This window comes from Ammospiza caudacuta, chromosome 22, assembly GCF_027887145.1.
Source record: "Ammospiza caudacuta isolate bAmmCau1 chromosome 22, bAmmCau1.pri, whole genome shotgun sequence".
Taxonomy (NCBI): Eukaryota; Metazoa; Chordata; class Aves; order Passeriformes; family Passerellidae; genus Ammospiza; species Ammospiza caudacuta.
The window spans coordinates 9,609,098-9,632,173 of record NC_080614.1 but is presented as its reverse complement, the minus strand read 5'-3'; the positions used below and the strand labels follow the sequence as shown (position 1 = coordinate 9,632,173).

The window sequence follows — 23,076 nt, the reverse complement described above, 5'->3', positions numbered from 1 at the left end:
CTGCCTGTGTGCAGCTCAGCCTGACCCTCACCCCCAGACTCACCTCAGCTGCTGCCACCTTGCTGGGTGGCTGAAAATCACCTTGTTCCTGAAAATAATTGCCAATTTTATCACAAGTGGCAGGGACGCTGGGCACGGAGTGCTGAGATTTCACTGATCTGAGTTTTCTTGCCTCGTGGTTAATGTTGCTGCCTGTCACCTGAAACCAACAGCCCAGCTATGCTGCTTTTGTTGGAATCTCTAGTTCTTTTCCACAGAAGGTAAAAATTCCACTCCTGGGGAGATTTCTGCTCCCCTTTTGTTTTGAAACCGCGGGTTTAGGAGCTGGGAAGAAAGGGCTGCCAGCAGTGTCATTCCTGAGGGGGGAGGAGGATTTTCAAAGGGAATGGCATTTGCCTGGTGATGGGATACAAAAAGGCAGGGAGAGAATCCCTGGTCTGTTCCCTCTTTTGCCAAATGACTTTTACTGGACCATACACAAGTCTTTGCTTGGGACACATTTTTAAGGAAATCAAGTGTCTGAAGAGACAGAGAAGTCCACAGGAGCATTTAGACACCTGTCACCCGCTAGTTTTTATTTGAATTCCTGCATGTTTTTTGAAAAGCCATCAAGCTTGCAGTCTCCTGCACCTTTCAACTCTAAGTAGTTTTTGAGAGCTCTGAATTTTTCAAAGGTTTCAAATCTCTCCCATTCAAAACTAGATTTCCAGTGATGAGGGAAGGTGTTGAAAGCAAAATGCTTTGAATGCTGAGGCTCAGGGCTGTGGAGTGCTTTTAGACCCAGTCTCTAATTTTCAGAGGAGCCAAGTGTCTGCGGTTTTGATTTCTAGCAGGATTGTGAACGCTCTGCACTTTTGAAACCCAGTGAATGCCTTGTGCCTTGGTCCTTGCTGTGCAAAGGGGAGCAGCCCCGAGGTCTGGGCTGCCTGTTTCTGCTTACAAAGCTCTGTTGTACCCATACTTGCAGCGAGGAGCTTTTCAACCCATTCATCAGCAATGAATGCACAGGAAAAGCTGTGCAGGGGTCAGACAGACCCGGGGCCATCAGCTCTGGCCATCAGGGCACCTGTCCCCTCTGTGGGGACAGCTCAGCCAAAGGCCAGCAGAGCTGACTGGCCAAACCCATTGTCCTGCTGGGGGTGAGGAGGAGGGCAGGAGGGCTGCTGGAAAGGCCAGGCCTGGAGAAAACCACAGTTTGGGGTTTCTGAGGGGTTTTTAACCAATCTCCCCCTCGGCTGTGCTGCAGGTACAACACAGACATGCTGATGGCAGCGTTCCTGCTCCCCCTGCTCCTGGTGCTCCTCAGCCACTGCCACGAGGTGTCCTGGACATACAAAGGTAAAAACGGGGCTGCTCTGGGGCTGCAGGCTCCCTTCCCTTCCCTTCCCTTCCCTTCCCTTCCCTTCCCTTCCCTTCCCTTCCCTTCCCTTCCCTTCCCTTCCCTTCCCGGCTGTCCCTTAGTGAGAGATCACAGAGCAGCCAATTTATTCCACTTCAGCGATGCCTCCATGTCTTGAAAGTGATTCTCCTCAACGTCACCTCCTTTTACTCCTTTGTGTGGTTAGGACACATTGTCAGGGTTGGCAGCACAACGAGGTTCAAACAATTGGGGAAACCTTTAGAATGTGTTAGAAGAAAAGCTGCCCTTTGGATGATCCTGCAAGGAAAAGCTTTAAATACTGCCTGCTTCTTGTTTTATTGTCATATCCCAGGCAGTACAGAGCACTAAGTACTTATTTTGGTATTTATACTTTTTTTTTGGTGAAATTTTATCTAAATTTCATTTGTGTCAGGGGTTTGTTTGCAGAGCTCACTGAAGTAAGTGGTAATCCTTTTATGATCTTCAGCGGGCTGCGTTAAAACAAAGGATATTGAAGAGTTGCAATATTGCAATTGCTCTCTCCCTAGTTAAAAATAGCTAATTGCTGTCAGTTCCTGATCCCAAGCTGAGCCTTCCTGCCTATTGCCCTGATCCTATTCACTCGACTGGTTAAGAAGCCAGTTCCACACCTCTGGCAGCTGGGACCCATTTAAATCCCCATTTCCATGAGAACACCCTCGTCCTTTGGTGGGGGCTCAGCCTCCAGCAATCACCGAGCCTCTGCTGCAATGCAGGTTTCTCACTTTGCAGCACAGCTGTCCTGCAGACACAATAATGTGCATTTCCACTCTGGGGAAGGCACAGCAGCCTGTAATGGCTGCAGCTCCTGGCGTTCCCATAATCAGACTGGCATTTCCCGCTGGCACATGAGGAGAGCGCTCTGGCTGCTGACTGACAGCACATCCCTGTCGCCCTCCTTGCTCCCTGCAGGAGAGGGAGAGCTGGACGAGGAGCACTGGGCACAGCACTTCCCAGACTGCGCTGGCCAGCAGCAGTCCCCCATTGACATCCAGAGGAGGAAGGTGAGGTTCAACCCCACGCTGCAGCTGGAGCTCGGTGGCTACGATGAGCCCCTGCAGGGGCAGCTCAGGATGACCAACAATGGCCACTCTGGTAAGGCTGGGGCACTGCAGGAACACATATTGTGTTTCAGCTTGGAAATGCATCCCCAGACAATGCCCTTGTTCTGAACTCACCTTGCTTTGCCATCTCACCTCATTCTGCTCCCTTAGGTTTGCTGTTTTCCTCAGTCAGGCAGCAAAGCTCTCCAGAAATACATAAATAAATCAGGCAAATAAAAGGCAGTTAGGTTTCTGCAAGGTATTTTCTCTGTTGGACATGAAAAGGGAATAAAATGCAGCTGGAGAATTCCAGATTGATCCTCTCCTTTAATGTGCTGCAAGACAACAGGCGTTCAGCAGTGGGTGGTATTGGGGCACACTGCATTCAGACTGACTCCTCTGCTTTCAGAAAAATGCATCTTTTGGCTTGTGCATGAATCCTGTGACAGGAATGGAACCTTTGCATCCCAGGTTTGGTTGGATGTAGGTCACCCTGAGTACAAGGCAGAGGAGGATCCCTCCCTCACCAGAGGATTGGTGTTTTGGGGCTCAGGAAAGGAAACTGAAGCACAGCACACGTTAAAAACCCAGCCTTTGGCTACCCAGTTTCAGGGCAATGCTTATCATTTAGGAGATCCCAGATCCCCCTGCTGCAATCTGTAATTCATTGCCTAAATAATTCATCAGCTGGTGCTGTTGGGATAACGCCTTTGGACTACAGATGAGCAGTGAGAGAATTTCCTGATGGCTGCAGGGGAGAGAGGATGAGTGCTTTGGGAAGGTGATGGCAGCAAAAAGCTGTCAGCTCCTGAGTCCTGCACAGCAGCTCTTCCTTCCTGCCTGCAACAAGGAGAGAGAAACCCGGGGTGAGGGCAGGCAGGGGAGTGCCAGCAGGGGAAGACTGCTGTGATTGTGCCCCCGAAAACTGAAACTCCTTTTGTGTGGCCGCACCAAGTCAGCGTTCAGCCCGGAGCTCTCTGTCAGCACTACTGCCCTGCCTGCCTAGACATTAATTCTTGCAGGTTTAGCTTTTTTGACCACATGTGTGTATTTGTCCGTTCTTTTGTTAACTTCCCAACAATGCTTTTCTGATGCGGGGCAGTTTCCTAAAGCACAAAGACAAACGGCTGTGCTATTGACAGCTCCTGTGAGTCAGGCTGGGCTTTTCTACTGGCTTCAGTGAGATGGGACAGGGCAGCAGAATCTCTCAGGGAAAGCACTCAGCAGATCTGAAAGGGACAGCAGAGGGATTTACAGCAGGACTCTCCTTACAGGCTCTCAGAGCCAAACCCCAAATGGCCAGGGCTGAGCAGGCAGGGTGGCTGTGCTGCTGTCCCTGCAGGCAGGCATGGCCAGGGGCCAAGCTGCAGAGCAGCAGTGCTGGGGAAGGCTCAGCTGCACTCTCCCTGCTCAGCCCAGCTGATTCTCCACCGCCTGGCAGAGCAGGAGCACTCACACTCCCCACTCACACTCCATGGAGCACTCACACTCCCCACTCACACTCCCCACTCACACTCCATGGAGCACTCACACTCCATGGAGCACTCACACTCCCCACTCACACTCCATGGAGCACTCACACTCCATGGAGCACTCACACTCCCCACTCACACTCCATGGAGCACTCACACTCCCCACTCACACTCCCCACTCACACTCCATGGAGCACTCACACTCCATGGAGCACTCACACTCCCCACTCACACTCCCCACTCACACTCCATGGAGCACTCACACTCCATGGAGCACTCACACTCCATGGAGCACTCACACTCCCCACTCACACTCCCCACTCACACTCCATGGAGCACTCACACTCCCCACTCACACTCCATGGAGCACTCACACTCCCCACTCACACTCCCCACTCACACTCCATGGAGCACTCACACTCCATGGAGCACTCACACTCCATGGAGCACTCACACTCCATGGAGCACTCACACTCCCCACTCACACTCCATGGAGCACTCACACTCCATGGAGCACTCACACTCCCCACTCACACTCCATGGAGCACTCACACTCCCCACTCACACTCCCCACTCACACTCCATGGAGCACTCACACTCCATGGAGCACTCACACTCCCCACTCACACTCCCCACTCACACTCCATGGAGCACTCACACTCCATGGAGCACTCACACTCCCCACTCACACTCCCCACTCACACTCCATGGAGCACTCACACTCCATGGAGCACTCACACTCCCCACTCACACTCCCCACTCACACTCCATGGAGCACTCACACTCCCCACTCACACTCCACGTGGGGGAAAAGCAGAAGCAAGCCAGGCTGCTCCCTGCCTTTTGCTTGCAGCAAATATTTGCCTGGAATGTCTTAGAGGAGCCTCGAGCTTGTTACAAACTCACAGCACAATTCCCTGGCTGTGTTTTGTAGGAAGTAGAAACCCTGGTGAGGTGCTTGAAGTAAATAACCCTCGTTATGGCAGGCAGTCAGCAGGGAACTCATGAAAAAGGCAGATTGTGTTATCCCTCCCACTCTAGAGCCTTTGGGATATTAAAAGGAAACATGCTTTCATCTTGTCTGTCTATAAACAGTTCGCAAACAAAAGAAACTCCTCAGAAACCCAAACTATGATTAATTAATAATATGTTGTGCTGCATTTTGCAAGGATAGTTGCTAGTTTTTGTAACATGCTGGGGGCTTTCATTTAGATGAGGCAATTCTCCACTTCCACTCCTAGATATATTAACATAATCTATGATTTCTGGCAGGGAATTAGCAGGAAGACAAAGGGTTTGTGACTTCTCCTTGGCAAGGAGAAGAAAAGAGGTTTGTCTCCACAAATCCTTCAGCAGTGACACAGCCTTTTCAAACCTGCAGGGCGTTCCCAGAAGGGCTGGGCCTCACTGGGAATTGTGATAACAGATGAGGCCACTGGCTGTGTTGATTCCCATTCCCCTTTTCTGCCTTGGATAGGAATTGGTTAACAGACCTGTGCCAGATGTGCTGAGCTGGGTGAGCCGAGCATTGAAGCTTTCATTAGTGCCCGCTGCCAATGCCAGAGCTCTCAGGGGAGAAGGGGTCTGCAGGCACAGCTGGGGATGCCCAGTCCTGCTCGTGCCTGCACCAGCCTGAGCCCAGGAAAGGTTTTAAGCACACAAAGTTTTAAATTTCACCGTTTTCCCTCCCACGCCGGGGTGGTGACGGTGCCCGCTCCTTCCAGGAGGTGCCACCACAGGGACGGGCAAGGCTGCCCCCCCTGCTGCCTCCAACCCTGTCCTCCTTCAGTTCAGATCGACTTGCCACCCACCATGAACATCTCCCGAGGGCTGCCAGGTGTGTACACAGCTGTGCAGATGCACCTGCACTGGGGAGGGCTGGACCTGGAGAGCAGCGGCTCGGAGCACACCATCGACGGCATGCGCTACTTCGCTGAGGTTCGTGGGGATCAGGGATCTGGGGCTCACTGGGAAAGGGGGACTGCACCCCAGAGAGCCTGCAGGGAGATAAGAGGGAAAGCAGGGCAATGGGAAAGGGGGCTGCACCCCACACAGCCTGCAGGGAGGGAAGGGGGAAAGCAGGGCAATGGAAAGGGGGGCTGCACCCCACACAGCCTGCAGGGAGGGAAGGGGGAAAGCAGGGCAATGGAAAGGGGGGCTGCACCCCATAGAGCCTGCAGGGAGGGAAGGGGGAAAGCAGGGCAATGGAAAGGGGGCTGCACCCCACACAGCCTGCAGGGAGGGAAGGGGGAAAGCAGGGCAATGGGAAAGGGGGGCTGCACCCCATAGAGCCTGCAGGGAGATAAGGGGGAAAGCAGGGCAATGGAAAGGGGGGCTGCACCCCACACAGCCTGCAGGGAGATAAGGGGGAAAGCAGGGCAATGGAAAGGGGGGCTGCACCCCATAGAGCCTGCAGGGAGATAAGGGGGAAAGCAGGGCAATGGAAAGGGGGGCTGCACCCCATAGAGCCTGCAGGGAGGGAAGGGGGAAAGCAGGGCAATGGAAAGGGGGCTGCACCCCATAGAGCCTGCAGGGAGGGAAAGGGAAAGCAGGGCAATGGGAAAGGGGGGCTGCACCCCACACAGCCTGCAGGGAGATAAGGGGGAAAGCAGGGCAATGGGAAAGGGGGGCTGCACCCCATAGAGCCTGCAGGGAGATAAGGGGGAAAGCAGGGCAATGGAAAGGGGGGCTGCACCCCATAGAGCCTGCAGGGAGATAAGGGGGAAAGCAGGGTAATGGGAAAGGGGGGCTGCACCCCACACAGCCTGCAGGGAGGCCAGGGGAAAGCAGGGTAATGGGAAAGGGGGGCTGCACCCCACACAGCCTGCAGGGAGGCCAGGGGAAAGCAGGGCAATGCCAGGGCTGAGTCTGACAGTGCTGGCACAGAAAACTCCAAGAAAAGCCATGGTGAGAGCACTCGTGTCCTTCAGAGGTGTTCCCCCACAGTCACCACAAACCTGTTAAACCTTTTGGCCCGCTCTGAGGCACAAACAGCACAAACTGGCAGGGTGTCTGTCCCGCCAGTGTGTCCCTCTAACCCTGCAGGAGCCACTCATCACTCCTTGCTGAATGACCCCCTCTCTCTCCTGGCAGCTGCACATTGTCCACTACGACTCTGCCAACTACTCCAGCTTTGAGGAAGCCAAGGACAAGCCCCAGGGGCTGGCTGTGCTGGCCTTCCTGTACACGGTAGGTGTGAGCCAGCCTGGGGCAGGGGCACTGCCTGGGCAAAACCTCCCTGAGACACGAGCTTTGCACAGCTGGCCCTCTTTAGGGGCTGTGCTGCTTCCCCTGGGCCATCTGGGCTTCACACAGCACCAGCCAAAACCCCTTGGGAGCCCCAGAAAACTGCCCCTTAAGTAGTATTTTATATATATATCTCCCATATATGAGAATATCAGGTGGGATTTCCCTGCTGTGCCTCCTAGCCTTGCTCTGCTTTGCCAGTGGGAACACTTGAATTTTAAAGTAGTAAAAAAGAATCCTGTTCACTGTTCTGCCCAAGCTGTACAAACCTGAGCATTGTCCAGCCCATCAGGGGACCTGTGGTGGTGTTTGTTCTCTTTGTCTCCCCCCAAGTGCTCAGCAGTGAGAAGGACAGGCAGGTCACACCATTGATCAAGTGTCTGTGCTGTGTTTAGGATGGGCACTTTGAGAACACCTACTACAGCGAATTCATCTCCAAACTGGCAAGGATCAGGTTTGCAGGTAAGACCTGGCAGTGCCTTCCTCTGTCCCTGGTAGCTCCCAGCCTGTGTGTGCACACTGGGAACTGCCCTTTTCCTGCTGCTGTGCTGGCAGAGCATCCTCAGCCCAGCACAATTTCACCCCAGAGCTGTGGGGAGGGGGCTCAGGGCTGCAATAAATGCACTCCTGGAGGTGTGTGCAGCACCAAACAGCAGCTTCCTGCAGCCTGCACAGCCCCTGATGCCTCCTGGAGCACCCCAGGCACCGGCAGAGCACTGAGAGCACTGCCCAGCACCCCCAGGACCCAGACACGTCTGTCTGACAGAGCACAGGCCCAGAAAGGGCCTCTCGTGCCTCTCCATCTCCTCCCGGCTCCACCACAGTTCTGATGGGCCAGAGGGCTTTGCCAGCCCCAGCTCCAAGAGTGCTGCCCCATTAACTGCTGATACCATCTCTGCTTCCTTTGGAGGTCACTCCACAACTCTCAGCTCCCTGGACATCCAAGCCATGCTGCCAGAAAACCTCTCCCACTTCTACAGGTACCAGGGCTCCCTGACCACCCCTCCGTGCTCCGAGAGCGTCATCTGGACCATCTTCCACTCGCCCATTGTCCTGTCCCACACTCAGGTCAGCGCTGCCTCTCCCCAGCTCCTCCTCCCTCTGGGTGTTCCCTTTCTGCCCTCCAGGGAACACAGAGCTCTTGGGGCACCTCTCCCACAGAGATTTGGGGCGGATTCCTGGAGTTCCAGGTGCCTGTTGTTCTGCCTGGCAGCAGGGCCAGGCTGTGCAGCTGTCACCAAGCTCTGGTGACTGATCACAAAACTCTGCTCAGCAAAGCTCAGCCACCCTGGAGCACTATAAAAAAGGAAGAGACCCATGAGATTAACAAGGCAAAAACTACTGCAAGAGAATCCCCCTGAAAAAAAAACCAAGCCAAAAAAAAAAAAAAAAAACCACCAAAAAAAACCACCTGAAAAAAAAAAACAAGCCAAAAATAAAAAAACCAAGCAAAAAAAAAAAAAAAAAAAACCACCAAAAAAACCATAACATTAAAATAATTACAGAATAATTGGCCGATTTTAGAAGGTATTTCAGGGTTTTTCTGTGTCTAGACTCACACTGAAAGTAATGCTTTAAAGTTAATAAATAATAAAGAAGCATCAGAAACATTTTCTTCCAGGAGAAGAAAAAGATAAAACCGAGACCACAGTAGTGGGAGATCACAGTGTGCTCTTTGAAATAGAAATACTCTTTTTGGCAGGGGAAGGCTGGAGGGCACTTGTGAGAAAAGCACTGAATAGCAGCAGAATATCCATCCCTGCTGTCCTCAGGCAGGAGCCCAGAACTCCCCCAGCTCTTATCACGAATTGGCTGATAAGGGCCCTCAGTCCTGTTCCTTCCCCAGCTGCTGCTCAGCGAGAGACCCTGAGGATTCCTGTGTGATCCTCAGTGCAATCCCCAGCTGCAGGGTGTGCACTGCAGGTCTGGGCACAGCTGCTGTCCCCATGCCCCGTGTGATGTCCCTGTGCCCTCTGCCATGTCCCTGTGCCCTTTGTGCTGTCCCTGTGCCATTCTGCACTGCAGGTCTGGGCACAGCTGCTGTCCCTCTGCCCTCTGTAATGTCCCTGTGCCCTCTGTAATGTCCCTGTGCCCTCTGTAATGTCCCTGTGCCATTCCGCACTGCAGGTCTGGGCACAGCTGCTGTCCCCATGCCCCGAGTGATGTCCCTGTGTCATTGTGCCCTGAGTGATGTCCCCGTGCCCTGTCCCTGTCCCGTGGCAGGTGCAGCTGCTGGAGAACACGCTGCTGGACTGGCACAACCGCACCCTGCGCAACGATTACCGGCACGCGCAGCCGCTGCGGGGCCGCGTGGTGGAGGCATCCTTCCGTGCCCAGCGGGGCCAGGGTAGGGCCAGGGGACCCTGGGGGAGGGTGTGACACTGCCAGGCCCTGTGCTCGGACAGGCTGCAGTCCCTGCCTGGGAGGGCAGTGTCCCTGCTCGGGCGGAGCTGTCCCCGTGCCTCCCCTGCCCTGGGGCTGTCACACCTCCGGGGCAGCTGGTGCCACCTGGCACCGCGTCGGGAGCCTCAGCTCAGCTGTGTCTGGCGCATGGAGCTGCAGGAACAGCTCTGGTTGGGCAGCCACACTGAGGAGAGGAGCTGCAGTTTGAAGCAGCTTCTGCTCCGGTTGGAAAATGCAGCTTGTGCAGGTGCCAGCCCTCTGTAAGTGCAGCTCTCTGATTGCTCCAGCACAGTGTGATCCGGAGGAATTCACCCTCAGGCTGGACCAAATCCAGATGCAGCTCCAGGACATGAAGAGAGAGTTGCTGAATGGACTGAGCCACACAGGTAAGACACAGGTTGAGTCCCCTCACCTTGTGAGGGTGGAGAGCCCCGCTGAGCTTGGTGGCCCAAACCAGTGACAGCTTTGGCACTGGCACACACAGGTAGAATTCTGTGCCATATCTGGGCCTGCTGATGGAAATCCTTCACCATCATCAAGGCCAGCCCTAAGCCAGCTACTCCCACAGCAGCTGCAGCTCTCTCCTGCCACATGGGAGCACATTTTTACAAACAGTAAAAATGCTCAGCTCAGTTCCCCCAGGATAAATAACCCTCACCTCTATTTTATACAGCATGAGAAAAGGGAGGAAAGAGGGAAAGCCATTTTTTGCCCAAATGTTTCTGTGGAGGAGCTCAGCTCAGCTTTTCATCATTCCAAAGCCCTTCCCTGCTGGCACAACACACAGCATAGCTGGGAGCTCAGACTGCACGGCCCTACCAGCTCTGTGGGTGCCGGCCTCCAGAATCTGGCTGGTTTACAGGAAATGTAACTGCTGGTTTTGGGTTATTCCAGATACCAAATCCAGCACCTTTCCAGCTTTCTACTTCCCCGTGGAAAACGTTGAGAGCTTTGTGGAGGTGCATCCCCTCCGTGCCGTGTCCCTGCAAGCCCTCACGCTGTGCTTCTGGAGCAGAGCCCAGCCCCAGGGCAGCCAGACCGTCCTGTCCTACTCCACTGGGGAGAGCGAGCACGAGCTGGAGGTGACCGTGGGCTCAGAGCTGGGGCTCTGGCTGGGAGGGCACTTCCTCAGCTTCCCCCTGCAGCACGGGGCGCAGGGCTGGCTGCACCACTGCGTCACCTGGGCAGCCCCAGAGGGAACGGCCACGCTCTGGCTCAACGGGGCAGCTGGCAAAGCCAGGAGCATCCAGAAGGGCTACGTGACCCGGGCCGGGGGCTCGCTGCTGCTGGGCAAGGCCAGGGACCCTCTGCTGGGCACGTTCTCCAACGGCTTGGCAGGCTGGCTGAGCCGGGTGAGCCTGTGGAGCAGGGTGCTCAGCGCCGCCGAGGTTCGGGCGCTGGCACTCTGCAAGGCAGGGCAGCCCACGGGGGATGTCATAGCCTGGGGACAGACCCCCATGGCCCTGCTCGGGGGGGTCCTTCTGCAGCCTGACTCCAGCTGCCAGTGAGCACAGCCCTGCCTCAGGGCATCCAGACGGCCCCAGCTGTGGCCTGGGAAAGTCACAAAAACTGAGCTGGTTTGCTTGTTGCTCCTCCTGCTTTGTAGGCTCGCTATGCACCTCCTGGTGCTCCAGGGTGTTTTTCCAAGAGACCAAAACCTCCATCCGTGAGATAAAAGCAATGAACTGCAGAATCTGGCACAGTCCAGCACCCTGGGTTGTTACCTCTCTCCAGGGGGTTGATTTAGATCCCCATACACAGATTTTTTTTTCATGCCAAAGAGCTGCTCTCTGCTCAAAGGAGCCGCTTTCTCAAATAAAATTTCTCTCCCATTCATTTCCCAGTCTCAGTTTCTCTCCATCCTCCCTGCTTGTCTCTCCTGTTTGTCAGCGCCAACTCACCTCCCTTCCCTTGCAGTCGTGTCCCACAGGAGCAGATGTGGAGCTGTGGCAGGGCAGCTCCCAGGACAGGTCCTGTGCACTCCCTGTGCCCTGGCCCGTGGCACAACTTTGCTTCTTTTCTGTAGTGGATGCAGAGACAGAGCATGGAAACAGCTCCTTTTCCAACACTCATATATCACAAACTTGAGCACAGGTGTATTGTGTAGATAAACTGATTGTTGTATATATAAACTGATTTGCTAAGGTTAAAGTAAATCAGTGAGGGATTCTCCATCTACTACACAAGATCCATGCCAAGCTGCTCAACAGTTCTGCTTTTGTCAGAACAGAGGGCACACACTGACATACCAAATGGAATTTAATTTCCCTTGCTGGATCCTCAAACACACAAGTGACAGTTCTCAGAGGAGTTTAGGGCACTCCTTGCACACAACTGCCCCACAGCCAGCCCAAGGGCTGCCATGTGTCCCCTGGATGTGCCACCAGGACACCAGGGACACTCATCAGCTCCTTGGTCACAGACTGAGCTGGCTGAGGACATTTCCTGTTCCTTGGAACAAGAGGAGGATTTGGCAGCATTAGCTTTGGATTTGATGTTAAATGTCTTTTCCAGCCTTAACAGTTCTGTGATTGTCAGATCAGCATCAAAGGAGGAATCCCTGGATTTGTTTTCCTGCTGAACAGATCCTGTCAGGCCAAACACAGCTGGCTCACATCTCAGTGCTGGAGAGTGATTTCTTCTCTTCCTGCCTGCTCAGGGGGTAGGAATCTTTAGGCTCTTGGCTTTCCTGCACCTCCACTTTGTTCCTCTTGGCCATGATCCTGTTGATCTCCATGAAGGTTTTATTCTTGGTCTCGGGAATGATGAAGAAGATGTAGAGCAGGGTGGCCACGCAGACGGCACAGAAGATGAGGAAGCTGTAGGGCCCCAGGCCAGCCTAGGGCAGGGACAGGAGAGAGCAGGGCTCAGGGCACATTCCAGCTGGGAATGCCTGCTCTGGGCCTGCCCTGCCTGTGGAAATGCTGCCACGGTGAGGTGCTCGTGGTTTAGCCTGAACGACTCAAAGCTGGGGAGCTTTTAGATTCTGTATTCTCCAACCAACACCAGGGGTTCATTGGAAACTCACTGGGAAAGGAGGCTGAGGGTCTGCTCTGTAACTCACACAAAACTCAGCAGCTGCCTCTGCCCAGGGTGAGGTCAGGGCCTGCAGCAGTTTGTGGTCCCTGCTGCTGGGGGCAGTTTAACTGGACATCCAGATTTCAGAACCTAAAACTGTCCCTTCAAGGCACATCCTGCAGGGGAAGATGGGGAATTTGCCATCTTTTCCAAGCTCCTGAGCTCAGGATGAGAGCTGGCAATCAAACTGCTTTCTTTTAAAGCCTGTGCAACAGGCAGGTGTGATGAGACAATGCTGAGCAGCATCAGTCTCCTGCCCACGACACATCCCACCCAGGGCATTTGGGAACCAGCAAATGCATCCACACTCCCCAAAGCCTCTCTGCAAGGGCACGGGGGTGAAGAGGCCCGAGTGCTGTCCTTCTCACCTCCATGTAGAGGAAGAGCAGCCCCACGGTGAAGTTGCTCAGCCAGTGCACAGAGCCGCCCACCATGAACGCCGCGGGCCGGGACGACTGCAGGAACATCTCGGTGATCATCACGGCAGGAATGGGACCTGCAGGGCAGCTGCAGCTGAGGCCACCCCTCAGGGAGTCCCCTCACCCTGAGCTCCTCATTACACCGCTCATCTCAGTGGCAGGCAGTGGTTTCAGGTATCAGCAAATCAAACAAGGATTCAATTTAAAGGAAAAAACGGGGCAATTAAATGGCTTGCACAGGGCATGGCCGCACAGGGGCGAAATTGAGCCCCCCCTGGATGAGCCCCACAGAGGTTTTGGCTGGACCTTGAAGGCAGCACCTGGCTTTACCCAGCTCCTGGGGAGGCTGTGGGCACTCACTGGGTCCGACGGCGTGTCCAATGATGTAGGCAATGACACAGACTATGCTGAGGTAGGACATCCAGGACACAGAGCTCTGTGAGGATGGAAGCACAGCTGAGGGGTGTCTGAACGTGCCCTGCACACTCAGGGAGCTGCTCACGGTGAGGTCTGGGTGAGTTCCGGGGCAGGGTCACCCTTCAGTGCCAGGATCAGGCACAGAAACCATGGGGGGGACCAGCTGAGCCATCATACACACCTGGAGGTTGAGGGCCAGGGTTAGGACTGCACAGGAGGCAGAGCACAGCACGAAGCCAGCCAGGAGAAGGATCCTCCTCCCCAGGGACTCCACAATGAAAACCTGGGAGAGACAGGAGAGGGGCAGACACCAGGGGCTCAGCAATTGCTGCAGATGCTTTTGTCCAAGGGACGCCACAGGGCATCTGTCATGGAAAACACCTCCCAGAGTGCGCAAATAACGCTCCAGTGGAAGGTTTTTGGGATGAGATGACCTCTAAGGTCCCTTCCAACCCAAACATTCTGCGACTGCAGGATTCCACGAGCACAACCTAATTTAAACAGGGGCAGGGGAGAGCTCAGAGAGCCCCAGCACAAACTTACAGCCAGCAGCGTCATGACCACGTTGATGGCACCTATTGACACGGTGACATACTGGATGCTGCTGCTGTGCACCCCCGCTGACTCGAAGATCCTGTCTGCATAGTAGAAAACCTGCAGCAGAACCACAGCACAGTTACTGCGTGGCCTGAGGCAGGGCGTGGGGACTGCTTTAAATGCTGGCACTGGTGCACTGGAGCCCCAGGATGGAATCTGTCCATCTCTGCAGACACTGGCTGGGATGTGGGCACTTTGCTCCAGAAACACTCCAGTGACCATTAACAGGGCACTGAGCCTGCACCTTGTCCTGTGTTTGGAGCTGGCCAGGCCTGACCCAGCCCTGTGTGACACTGGGCATGTCCTGGGTGAAGGGGCTCTCCCAGGGGTCTGCCCTGTGCCAGCAGTGCCCCCAGGACTGCCCTGTGCCAGCAGTGCCCCCAGAACCCCTCTGAAGTTCCGGCCCTGTTTGTGCCCCCCCACTCACCCCGTTGACCCCCGAGAGCTGCTGCCCTGCCATCATGACGATGATGGAGATGAGCTGCCACCTGAGGCCCCTGGAGGTGAACAGGCTGAGCACAGAGAACTGCCCCTCCTCCTTCTCGGAGCGATCCTCCTGGTACATCTCCTGAATCTCCTCATCCACGTCCTGCCAGCCCCTCAGCCTCTGCAGAGCTGGTGGGGAGAGCACAAGGACAGCCCCAGGATGGCAGAGCTGTGCTGCTTCAGAGCAGGACGCAGCAGGGTGGGCACCTGGGCAGCGTGCTGGGCACCTGGGCGTCCCCACGCCCAGGGAAAGGAGTGGTGTCCTGAGAATTCCACCCCCATCAGTGGAGAACCTCCCACCCTCGTGGTGCTGCCAGCCTGTCCCACAGCCAGATCCAGCCCCATCCCCTCCCAGCTCCCTTTTCCATCCTCGTGGTGCTGCCAGCCTGTCCCACAGCCAGATCCAGCCCCATCCCACCGCCAGCCCCATCCCCTCCCAGCTCCCTTTTCCATCCCACCGCCAGCCCCATGCCCTGGCAGCCCCCTGGCATGGCAGCAGGGCACAGCGTGGGGCTGTACCTGTCCGTGCCTGCTCCTCGGAGCCCCTCTGGATGAGCAGGTACCTGGGGCTCTCGGGGAAGAAGGGCAGTGCCAGGAGCTGGAGCAGGGACGGGATGCCAGTGAGCCCCAGCAGCACGGGCCACCCTGCAGCAAGGTCACAGCAATCAGAGAGGGAAATCCTCACCCCGGGCAGCCTGGAGAGGCCCCGGGCCACAGCTTTACCTCTGGCATTGCCAAGGATGCCCTGCAGCCCGAGGATCTGAGCTGCAAGGATGCCAATGGTGATGAAGAGCTGTGGCACCACCCCCACAGCTCCTCTCAGGTTCTTGGGGGACATTTCTCCGAGGAACATGGGAACCACGTTGGAAGCCAGACCTAGAAGTTAAGAGTTGTACAAAAGGATTGGTTTTTACTTTGACCAGTTACTGAATCAAGTGCATGAACACATTGGAAATTCAACTGGGGGTTCCTTTCCCAGCAGACTACTTCTAGAACGAGCTTGCACACTGAAGCTGACTCTTTTGCTCTCTTTTTGTTTCTTTCCTATTTTCTTGGCTTCTTTGCCACTACCTAGACAAATTGGGAGCAGTGTCAGACATGCAGCTCAGCCTTCAGCCAGCTGCTGATTGCCCATGGGCCACAAAAGGGATCCCTGAAGAACCACAAGGTGCAAGCTTCACAGCCAAACCCTTCTGCTTTCAGTGCCTGGGTGATCAGCTCTGGGCAGCAAAGCACTTGTGGAGTGTGGCAGGGCGAGCAGGAGCCTGCCTTGCCTGCAGAGCCAGCAGATATTTGGGGGTTTCTTGGTTTGAGTGTTCAGTGTTCATCCCCCTGAATGCATCTTTCCCCAGCAGGCTCTGCCAGGAGCGGCACAAGGCACACAAAGAAAAGCTGTGCTGCTCCAGGTTTGGAAACTAACTGCAAATACAAGAGAGGAACCTTTTGCTTCCTCTAAAGCAAGAAGAGAAGTCAGTACCCAGACACGCTGCTGTGAAAGGGGAAGGAAACGGCTCCGTGTCGGATTTAGAACTTCCCTGCTGGGTCAGGCCGTGCTGAGGGCTTGGCTGGCCCGTGACGCCGTGCGGGTGGCCTGCTGCAGTGGCTGTTCCTGCTCTAATAAGGGCACCAGGGACACGGGTTATTTTAGGAGCTCTCAGGGCTGCCCACAGTGACCCCAGCCAGCCCCTGTGCTGCCAATCCTGCAGCTCCCAAACTCCTGGGATCAAATGACCACAGGCAGCTCTCGTCTGACCTTTCTAGAGCCCCTGGGCTGCAGGAGCCAAAGGTGATCGGGCTGATATTTGAAAGCTCAAAGGCCTAAATGTCGCAGACATCTTTTTATGAATATCCTTCCTTAGGATTTTTTCTTCTTGAGAAGCTGAGAAGCTCCAAGAACAAAATGTAAACAATGGTTATCTGCTGCTGTGGAATGCAACAGGTAAATCTGTGATTGGTCTTGTGTAAATGCTTAAATTTAGTGACCAGTCACGGCAGAGCTGGCTCTCTCTGTCTGAGCCAGCTGCTTTTGTTATTATTCTATTCTATTCTATTCTATTCTATTCTATTCTATTCTATTCTATTCTATTCTATTCTATTCTATTCTATTCTAATTCCATTCCATTCCATTCCATTCCACTCCATTCTTAGCCAGCCTTCTGAGATGAACTTTTCCCTTCTATTCTTTTTACTATAGTTATAATGTAATATATATATATATATCATAAAACAATAAATCAAACCTTCTAAAGCATAGAGTCAACATTCTCATCTCTCCCCTCACCCTGTGACCACTGTCACACCTAAAAGGGACAGAAACCAGAGCCACCAGTGCCAGGGGGTGCCAGCCCTGGGTCCTCCCCAGCCCCAGTTCAGGCCAGGCCAGCCAGGGTGGGACGAGCCAGGGCAGCCAGGCTGGATTTGTGGGTTGTAAATAACTGCAGAGAGGGATCACATTCAACAGGACCCTTAGCATTTGTCCCAAGCTCCGTGCTGAGGGCAGCTGCCAGGTTTGAGGGAGTCAAAAGTCAGGGTAAAACCTTTGGATTAAAAAAAAAAAAAAAGGAAAACAAGAAACTGGCTCAGGAAAGCAATTGATCTGTGCATGCAGCAATTACAATTGGCCAGCTAAGGCAGGAAATTGTTCTTACAAGCCAGCCCAGCTCATTAACAAGCCATGGAGTGTGCCAGTCTCACCAGCCCAAAGCCAATTAATTGAGCCTGAATGCTCTTAGGACCCTTACAGGCCTGGCTGAGCTCAGGGCACCCAGCACGGTTCTGTTCTGCTCCTGCAGCTCCAGCACTGCCAATCCAGCAGGAACACACAGATATCCTCGATTCCCTCCCTCTGCAGGAAACCCAGGGGCTCTGAGCCCTTTGCTCTCCCTTTTAACATTTCTTTTCTGCTGCAGGAAGAACAGCCAGTTCCAGGACTGGATTATTGGATCTGGCAGTGCTTTTGATGGATTATTCTGGTTCTGTTAAAAAGGAAAGGAGCAGACTATCTGCTTCAAGATGTCTGGGCAAACAGATTATCCTCAGCGGGTTTGGAGCTGCAGTGCCCAGCAGATGTTTATTGCTGCATTTACAGACACACATCTCCTCCCTGCAGCTCAGATTCCAGCCCCATTATCTCCCAAAGATCTTCAGTCCTTCTGCACCAGGCTGAAGTGCAGCCTTGTCATGCAGATCCCGAAGTGAGATACCTGTGAGAGCATCTGCTGGGGGAATAAAACACCTTTCCACAGCCAAGGAAATATTTACTGCTCCCCCTTTACCGCCCACTTACCAGCAAATATTCCCACGAGGACACGGGAAAGGATGATCACTTCAAAGCTTTTTGCCAGTTCTGAGGTCCCCATGAGGATTGCAGCAGCGATGGAGAAGAGGTTATTTATCAGCAAAGTGCCCTTTCTGCAAGGGAGCAGCAGGAGAGAGAATTCAGCTGGGCATTGCTGAGTTGCAGAGAGATCCCCTCTGTCCAAAAATCAATTAATCATCGTGCCAAACACTGCTCAAGGAGGAAATGGCAATGGCCACGTTTTTCCTGCAGGCAATGAAGGCCTCCAGAACAAAGTGAAGTTTCTCAGGAAGCCTGAGCAGCAGAAGCTGGGCCTGATCTGACCCCAGGACTTTATTTCCCCACTGGCTCCATGCCCTGCCCACACCAGAACCCCATAAATCCCTTCCCAATGGGAGATAACCCTTGGGGCTGAGCCCAACCCACACCAGAACCCCATAAATCCCTTCCCAATGGGACACAACCCTTGGGGCTGAGCCCAACCCACACCAGAACCCCATAAATCCCTTCCCAATGGGACACAACCCTTGGGGCTGAGCCCAACCCACACCAGAACCCCATAAATCCCTTCCCAATGGGACACAACCCTTGGGGCTGAGCCCAACCCACACCAGAACCCCATAAATCCCTTCCCAATGGGACACAACCCTTGGGGCTGAGCCCAACCCACACCAGAACCCCATAAATCCCTTCCCTATGGGACACAACCCTTGGGGCTGAGCCCAACCCACACCAGAACCCCATAAATCCCTTCCCAATGGGACACAACCCTTGGGGCTGAGCCCAACCCACACCAGAACCCCATAAATCCCTTCCCAATGGGAGATAACCCTTGGGGCTGAGCCCAACCCACACCAGAACCCCATAAATCCCTTCCCAATGGGACACAACCCTTGGGGCTGAGCCCAGCTCACACCCCAGCCACACCAGAACCCCATAAATCCCTTCCCAATGGGACACAACAGCTGCTCTCCATCTGCCCCAAGGTGTGAGAGGGAATTTCAGGCAGCTCAAGGGCTGGGCAAGGTGGGGTCCCCACCAGCTCAACGTTGTCTCTCCCGAAGGAGGGCAGGGCCTCTCACCCACCTGCCACAGCTGTTGACCATGGGCCACACCAGGAGTGACCCAAAGAGGCCACCCAGGGGGAACATGGACACTGTGAGTGACCAGAGCAGGGTCTGGAAGCCCCTGTCCATGGGCAGCCCTGTCCTCTCCAGGTGGGTGCTGTTGTAGAAGTCCTGCATGTACTGGAAGGAAGCACAGAGCAGGTTTGGCACAGAGGGACAATCCCTGTGCTGGGAGGGTTAGATAACAGCAGCTCAGGGCCATAAAGCTCTGCCATAAAACCCTGCCATAAAACAACTGTCCTGAGGAAAAATGGGATGGCTGAGCTGGGAATGAGTGCAAGGGAGGGATGGAGGAGCCTGGGGAGGAGGAGGAGGATGGAGGAGCCTGGGGAGGAGGAAGATGGAAAGCCTGGGATGAAGGAGGATGGAGGAGCCTGGGATGAAGGAAGAGGAGGAGGGAGAAGCCTGGGAGGAAGGAAGAGGAGGATGGAGAAGCCTGGGATGAAGGAAGAGGAGGAGGGAGAAGCCTGGGATGAAGGAAGAGGAGGATGGAGAAGCCTGGGATGAAGGAGGAGGATGAGGATGGAGAAGCCTGGGGAGGAGGAGGAGGATGGAGGAGGAAGATGAAAAGCCTGTGTTCCTGCAGGCTGTCCTGCCCTGTAGGATGTGCCTGGTTCCCAGAGCTGTGTCCCAGGTGCACAGAGAGAGCACGAGCCCCCCACAAACCCCCACAAATAATTTTTCATAATTATTTTTCAAATAATTCAATGAATTGAATTTGCATAACCCCGGCCCTCACCACTCACCGGGGCAGGGGAGTTGATCACAGACACGTTGTAGCCGTACTGGAAGGAAGAGCCAAAGGCAGAAATCAGAGCCGCCAGGGCCAGGGGCAGCGTCATCTTCTGCAGAGGGAGAGAAAAACCATCAGCACCCCCTTGGAAGTGGCTCTTAGGCATTAACAACATCCAGTAAAAACAATGAAATACACCAAGTCTTGCTTTCTGTGTTTTCCCTTCATTTTGCTGCATTTAAAGCCCAATGGGTTGTTTCCATTACAGCTCACTTTGTTCTGCTTGATATGCCCACAGCCATTAGAGTAACTCACTCTGCTTTGCTGCTATTGATGAATCATTTGGATGATTAATTTTTTTCCAAGTTACCATTCTTAAAACACCACCCTGCAGGGAAAAAGGTTGTGTGCAATTATCCTTTTCCAATGTGCAAATTGGGCAGTGCGATAACGCAGGATATTGGCACAGGAAAGCCTTAAAAAGAAGTGATTTTTGCATTAAGTGGCCAAATCCCTTTCCTGTTGGTTTTCTCTTCCTCTGCGTTTTGGGATGGAGCTGTTTGTGGACCCGACTGATTGCCACCGAAGCCAATTAGAATTTATCCAGGCAACCCCCAGGCTTGGCAGAGGGCACAGGAGCTGCACCTTGCCCTGGGACAGGGGAGGGCATTGCCATCTGAGCAGGATCAGAGCCCCGACGTGGGCACACATTCCCCAGGCTCACGAACCACCAGAACAATTCCCTTTTCCCAGCAGTTCAGCTGCAGCTCAGCCCCGGGCCGTGCTGACAGAGCTGGGTTGTTGGGGTTTTCTTTGGCTGGGTTTTACAGCTCACTAATGCATCTCGCTGCTGCTACATCAATAAAGCCATTTTTCATTTTAATCTCCTTTGCTGCCACCCTCTCCAGCCCTAATGGCCTTGATGGCTGCCAGGATTTCTGTCCCAGCTCTCAGCTCGGGTCCCACACGAGTTCTCTGTCCCTTCCCTAATTGAACATTTGTCCAAATAGCTGCTGGTGCTCCTTTCTGTCCCTCAGCATCCCTGGCAGCCCAGCTCCAGGGACCTGCAGGGTTTAAGGTGTCACAGGAGATCCAAATTCAGGTTTGGAAGGAGGCTCAGGCTTCCAGGTCCTTTTTCTGGGAGGAGGCTGCTGACATTCCCTCATGGGTGAAGAAAAGCAGCTCCTTGCTCCCATTAACCAGCTCCCAGGAGCTCACAAGAGCCGCTGGTGTAAATCATTGACATCCAGCACTCCCAAGGAAACCTCTGGCGTTCCCCAGCGGCGCTTTGGGCAAGGCTCCTCTTCGGGAAAGGCAGCCCCGTCCAGGAGCATCTGCAGCAAAAACCGACTGGAAAATAGGGAAGAAAACTCACACACAGAAGGGGGAAGTCCCACAGAAGGAGAAGGTGACACAGAAGGAAAATTCCACAGAAGTTATGGGGTGGCAGAGCTGCAATCAACCACTCAGTGCAGCACTGCAGACAGACACAAACCGGGCTCAAGAACAGAAACATCTCAGCCCAAAATCAGGGTCTTTCCTCTCGTCACAGGTGTGCCCAGGTGTCCCCGTGTCCCTGGGGGCAGGCAGGCACCACACTCACCCCCCTGGCACCCTGGGTGCCCTCGGAGCTGTCCCGCTTCCCTCCTTCCATGCTGCTGGGGGCGCGGATCACAGATGCTGAGCACGGCTTCCTCCAGCAGCCACGGGGGCAGGGGACTGCCCTGCACAGAGAAACCCCTCCCGTGACTCTCCCAAACACCTCCAGACCCTGCCAGGCTCTGTCAGCCAGGGTAAGGCTGTGACTGATCATCCCCTTCCCCTGCCTGACTCTCCCATGGCTGCAGTTTCATTGTCGCCCAGCTCTGGTGCCAGTGACAGATGTTCTTCCACCAGATGCTGTCTCAGACAGAGGTGCTGCCCAGTGAGGGGGGCACAGGCTCATCTCTGCAGGGAGAAGGGGCAGACCTTCCCCAAAGCTGGTACAATGAGCCAATTTCCCCCATATCTGGACATACAGACAAGCAGAGCCCATGGAGCTGCGGCTCCTGGGGTGGCACAGCCAGAGTTGGTGCCCAGCAGTTGTGGCACCAGGGAGCTGCAGCTGAACCCCGCCGAGCCCGTGCACACGAGCTGCACAAATCTGCCCCAAATGCCGCTCCTGTCCTACCTTGCAGCCCAGCTGGCTCAGGCAGCGCTGCAGCCCCCAGGGCTCATCCTCCAGAGCTGCTCCTTGGCTGTCTCCTCCAAAGCAGCTCCTTCCCCTCTCCAGGCAGGGTGCAGCACGTGCTGCTGCCTCTCCTCTGTTACGGGACGGCTTTGGAGCCCGGTTAATCATCCACTACAATCCAGAGTTTATCAGGGAAACGCTCACAGGCGTTCCCAGCAGCAGGACGAACCAGAACAGAACCTGCTGCCTTGCTGCTCTGCCTGTTTTTGTTGGGCAGGCAGGAAAAGGCGCCTCTTGAGCAGCTCCTGCCGTGCTCCACGTGCCCTGCACAGCCCCTGGCTGGCTGCAGCACGGCCCGAGCAGGGACAGGGCAGCGCCTGCTGCTCCCACGGAGCAGCAATTCAGCAAAATCCAGCCCCGCTGCTTTTCTCTTTCCTTGCCTTTCTTTTCAGAGCCTGAAGTTGCTGTTCCCAGGTGTCCTGATGGGGATTGCTGGGATTCATAAAATCAGAGGGTTTTGAGAAGGTGGTTAAAAAGGCAGGCTTCTGACAGCAGATTTGTGAGCATTGCTAATGCAGCGAAAAGTTTTCTGAGCAGTAGAGCAGACGTGAGAAACAGCACAATAGACTTTTGTAACGTGTCTTCGTAGATTGCAACAAGGTTATTTAATGTACATCTTTAGAAGGTTAGTATGAATGAGTCTCTGTGCTTTGTCTCTCATGAACGAGCCGTTGTGTCACCTATCATGACGTGTGTTTCATACGATTAGATAGAATTCTTGTCAATATGTTTTGCTCTGTGTGAGATTGGCTGAAATCTAGGCTGAGATGGCTTTATGCTGTGCTGTAATGCAACACCCCCTTGGCATTCCCTTTAGATCAGAGAGCTGTTAACATCCTGTCTCCATTGTCCTAACAGTGGACCGAGACTGATGTGCTGAATAAACAGCTCACGACACTGGTTCAGGTTTGCCCCGTCTCATTCACGAATGTACACAGCTTGCCATGGCAGGGATCAGCTCCTGCTGCCCTCACCTTCACACGTCTGCAGCCAAGAGGGAAAATTCTGCCCCAGAATAGGGGAAGCTGCAAAAAGGGCAAATTTCCACTCCTTCAAAGGTTGCTTCACCCTCTGGGAGCTCTGACAGCTGCTCTGACACTCAGTAAATGCAGGGAAGGAGAATTCTCT

At 54.3% G+C, this 23,076-nt stretch overlaps 2 protein-coding genes across 4 annotated transcripts; one reads left to right on the top strand and one right to left on the bottom strand.

Moving 5' to 3' along the window:
• Positions 1-2,350: 2,350 nt before the first annotated feature.
• Positions 2,351-11,071, top strand: CA6 (carbonic anhydrase 6). The gene is made up of 8 exons (XM_058818564.1): positions 2,351-2,494; positions 5,704-5,852; positions 7,008-7,103; positions 7,556-7,622; positions 8,071-8,228; positions 9,384-9,507; positions 9,851-9,949; positions 10,458-11,071. The coding sequence occupies exons 1-8, from the start codon at positions 2,473-2,475 to the stop codon at positions 11,069-11,071; spliced, it is 1,329 nt and encodes a 442-aa protein (XP_058674547.1). The 5' UTR covers positions 2,351-2,472.
• Positions 11,072-11,925: 854 nt separating this feature from the next.
• On the bottom strand, positions 11,926-21,372 carry LOC131567211 (solute carrier family 2, facilitated glucose transporter member 5-like). Of its 3 annotated transcripts, none has more exons than XM_058818755.1 (12): positions 21,322-21,372; positions 19,732-19,830; positions 18,945-19,105; positions 17,847-17,971; positions 15,284-15,436; positions 15,080-15,205; positions 14,502-14,689; positions 14,021-14,131; positions 13,659-13,760; positions 13,421-13,496; positions 13,010-13,137; positions 11,926-12,402 (listed from the first exon to the last, which is right to left on the bottom strand). In XM_058818755.1, exons 1-12 carry the CDS (start codon positions 21,370-21,372, stop codon positions 12,175-12,177), a joined length of 1,548 nt encoding a protein of 515 aa, XP_058674738.1. In that variant the 3' UTR covers positions 11,926-12,174. The 3 variants fall into 3 exon arrangements, with proteins under 3 accessions (XP_058674738.1, XP_058674739.1, XP_058674740.1); XM_058818756.1 differs by having other exon boundaries at positions 19,732-19,827; XM_058818757.1 differs by lacking the exon at positions 21,322-21,372 and adding an exon at positions 19,917-19,946.
• Positions 21,373-23,076: the final 1,704 nt, after the last annotated feature.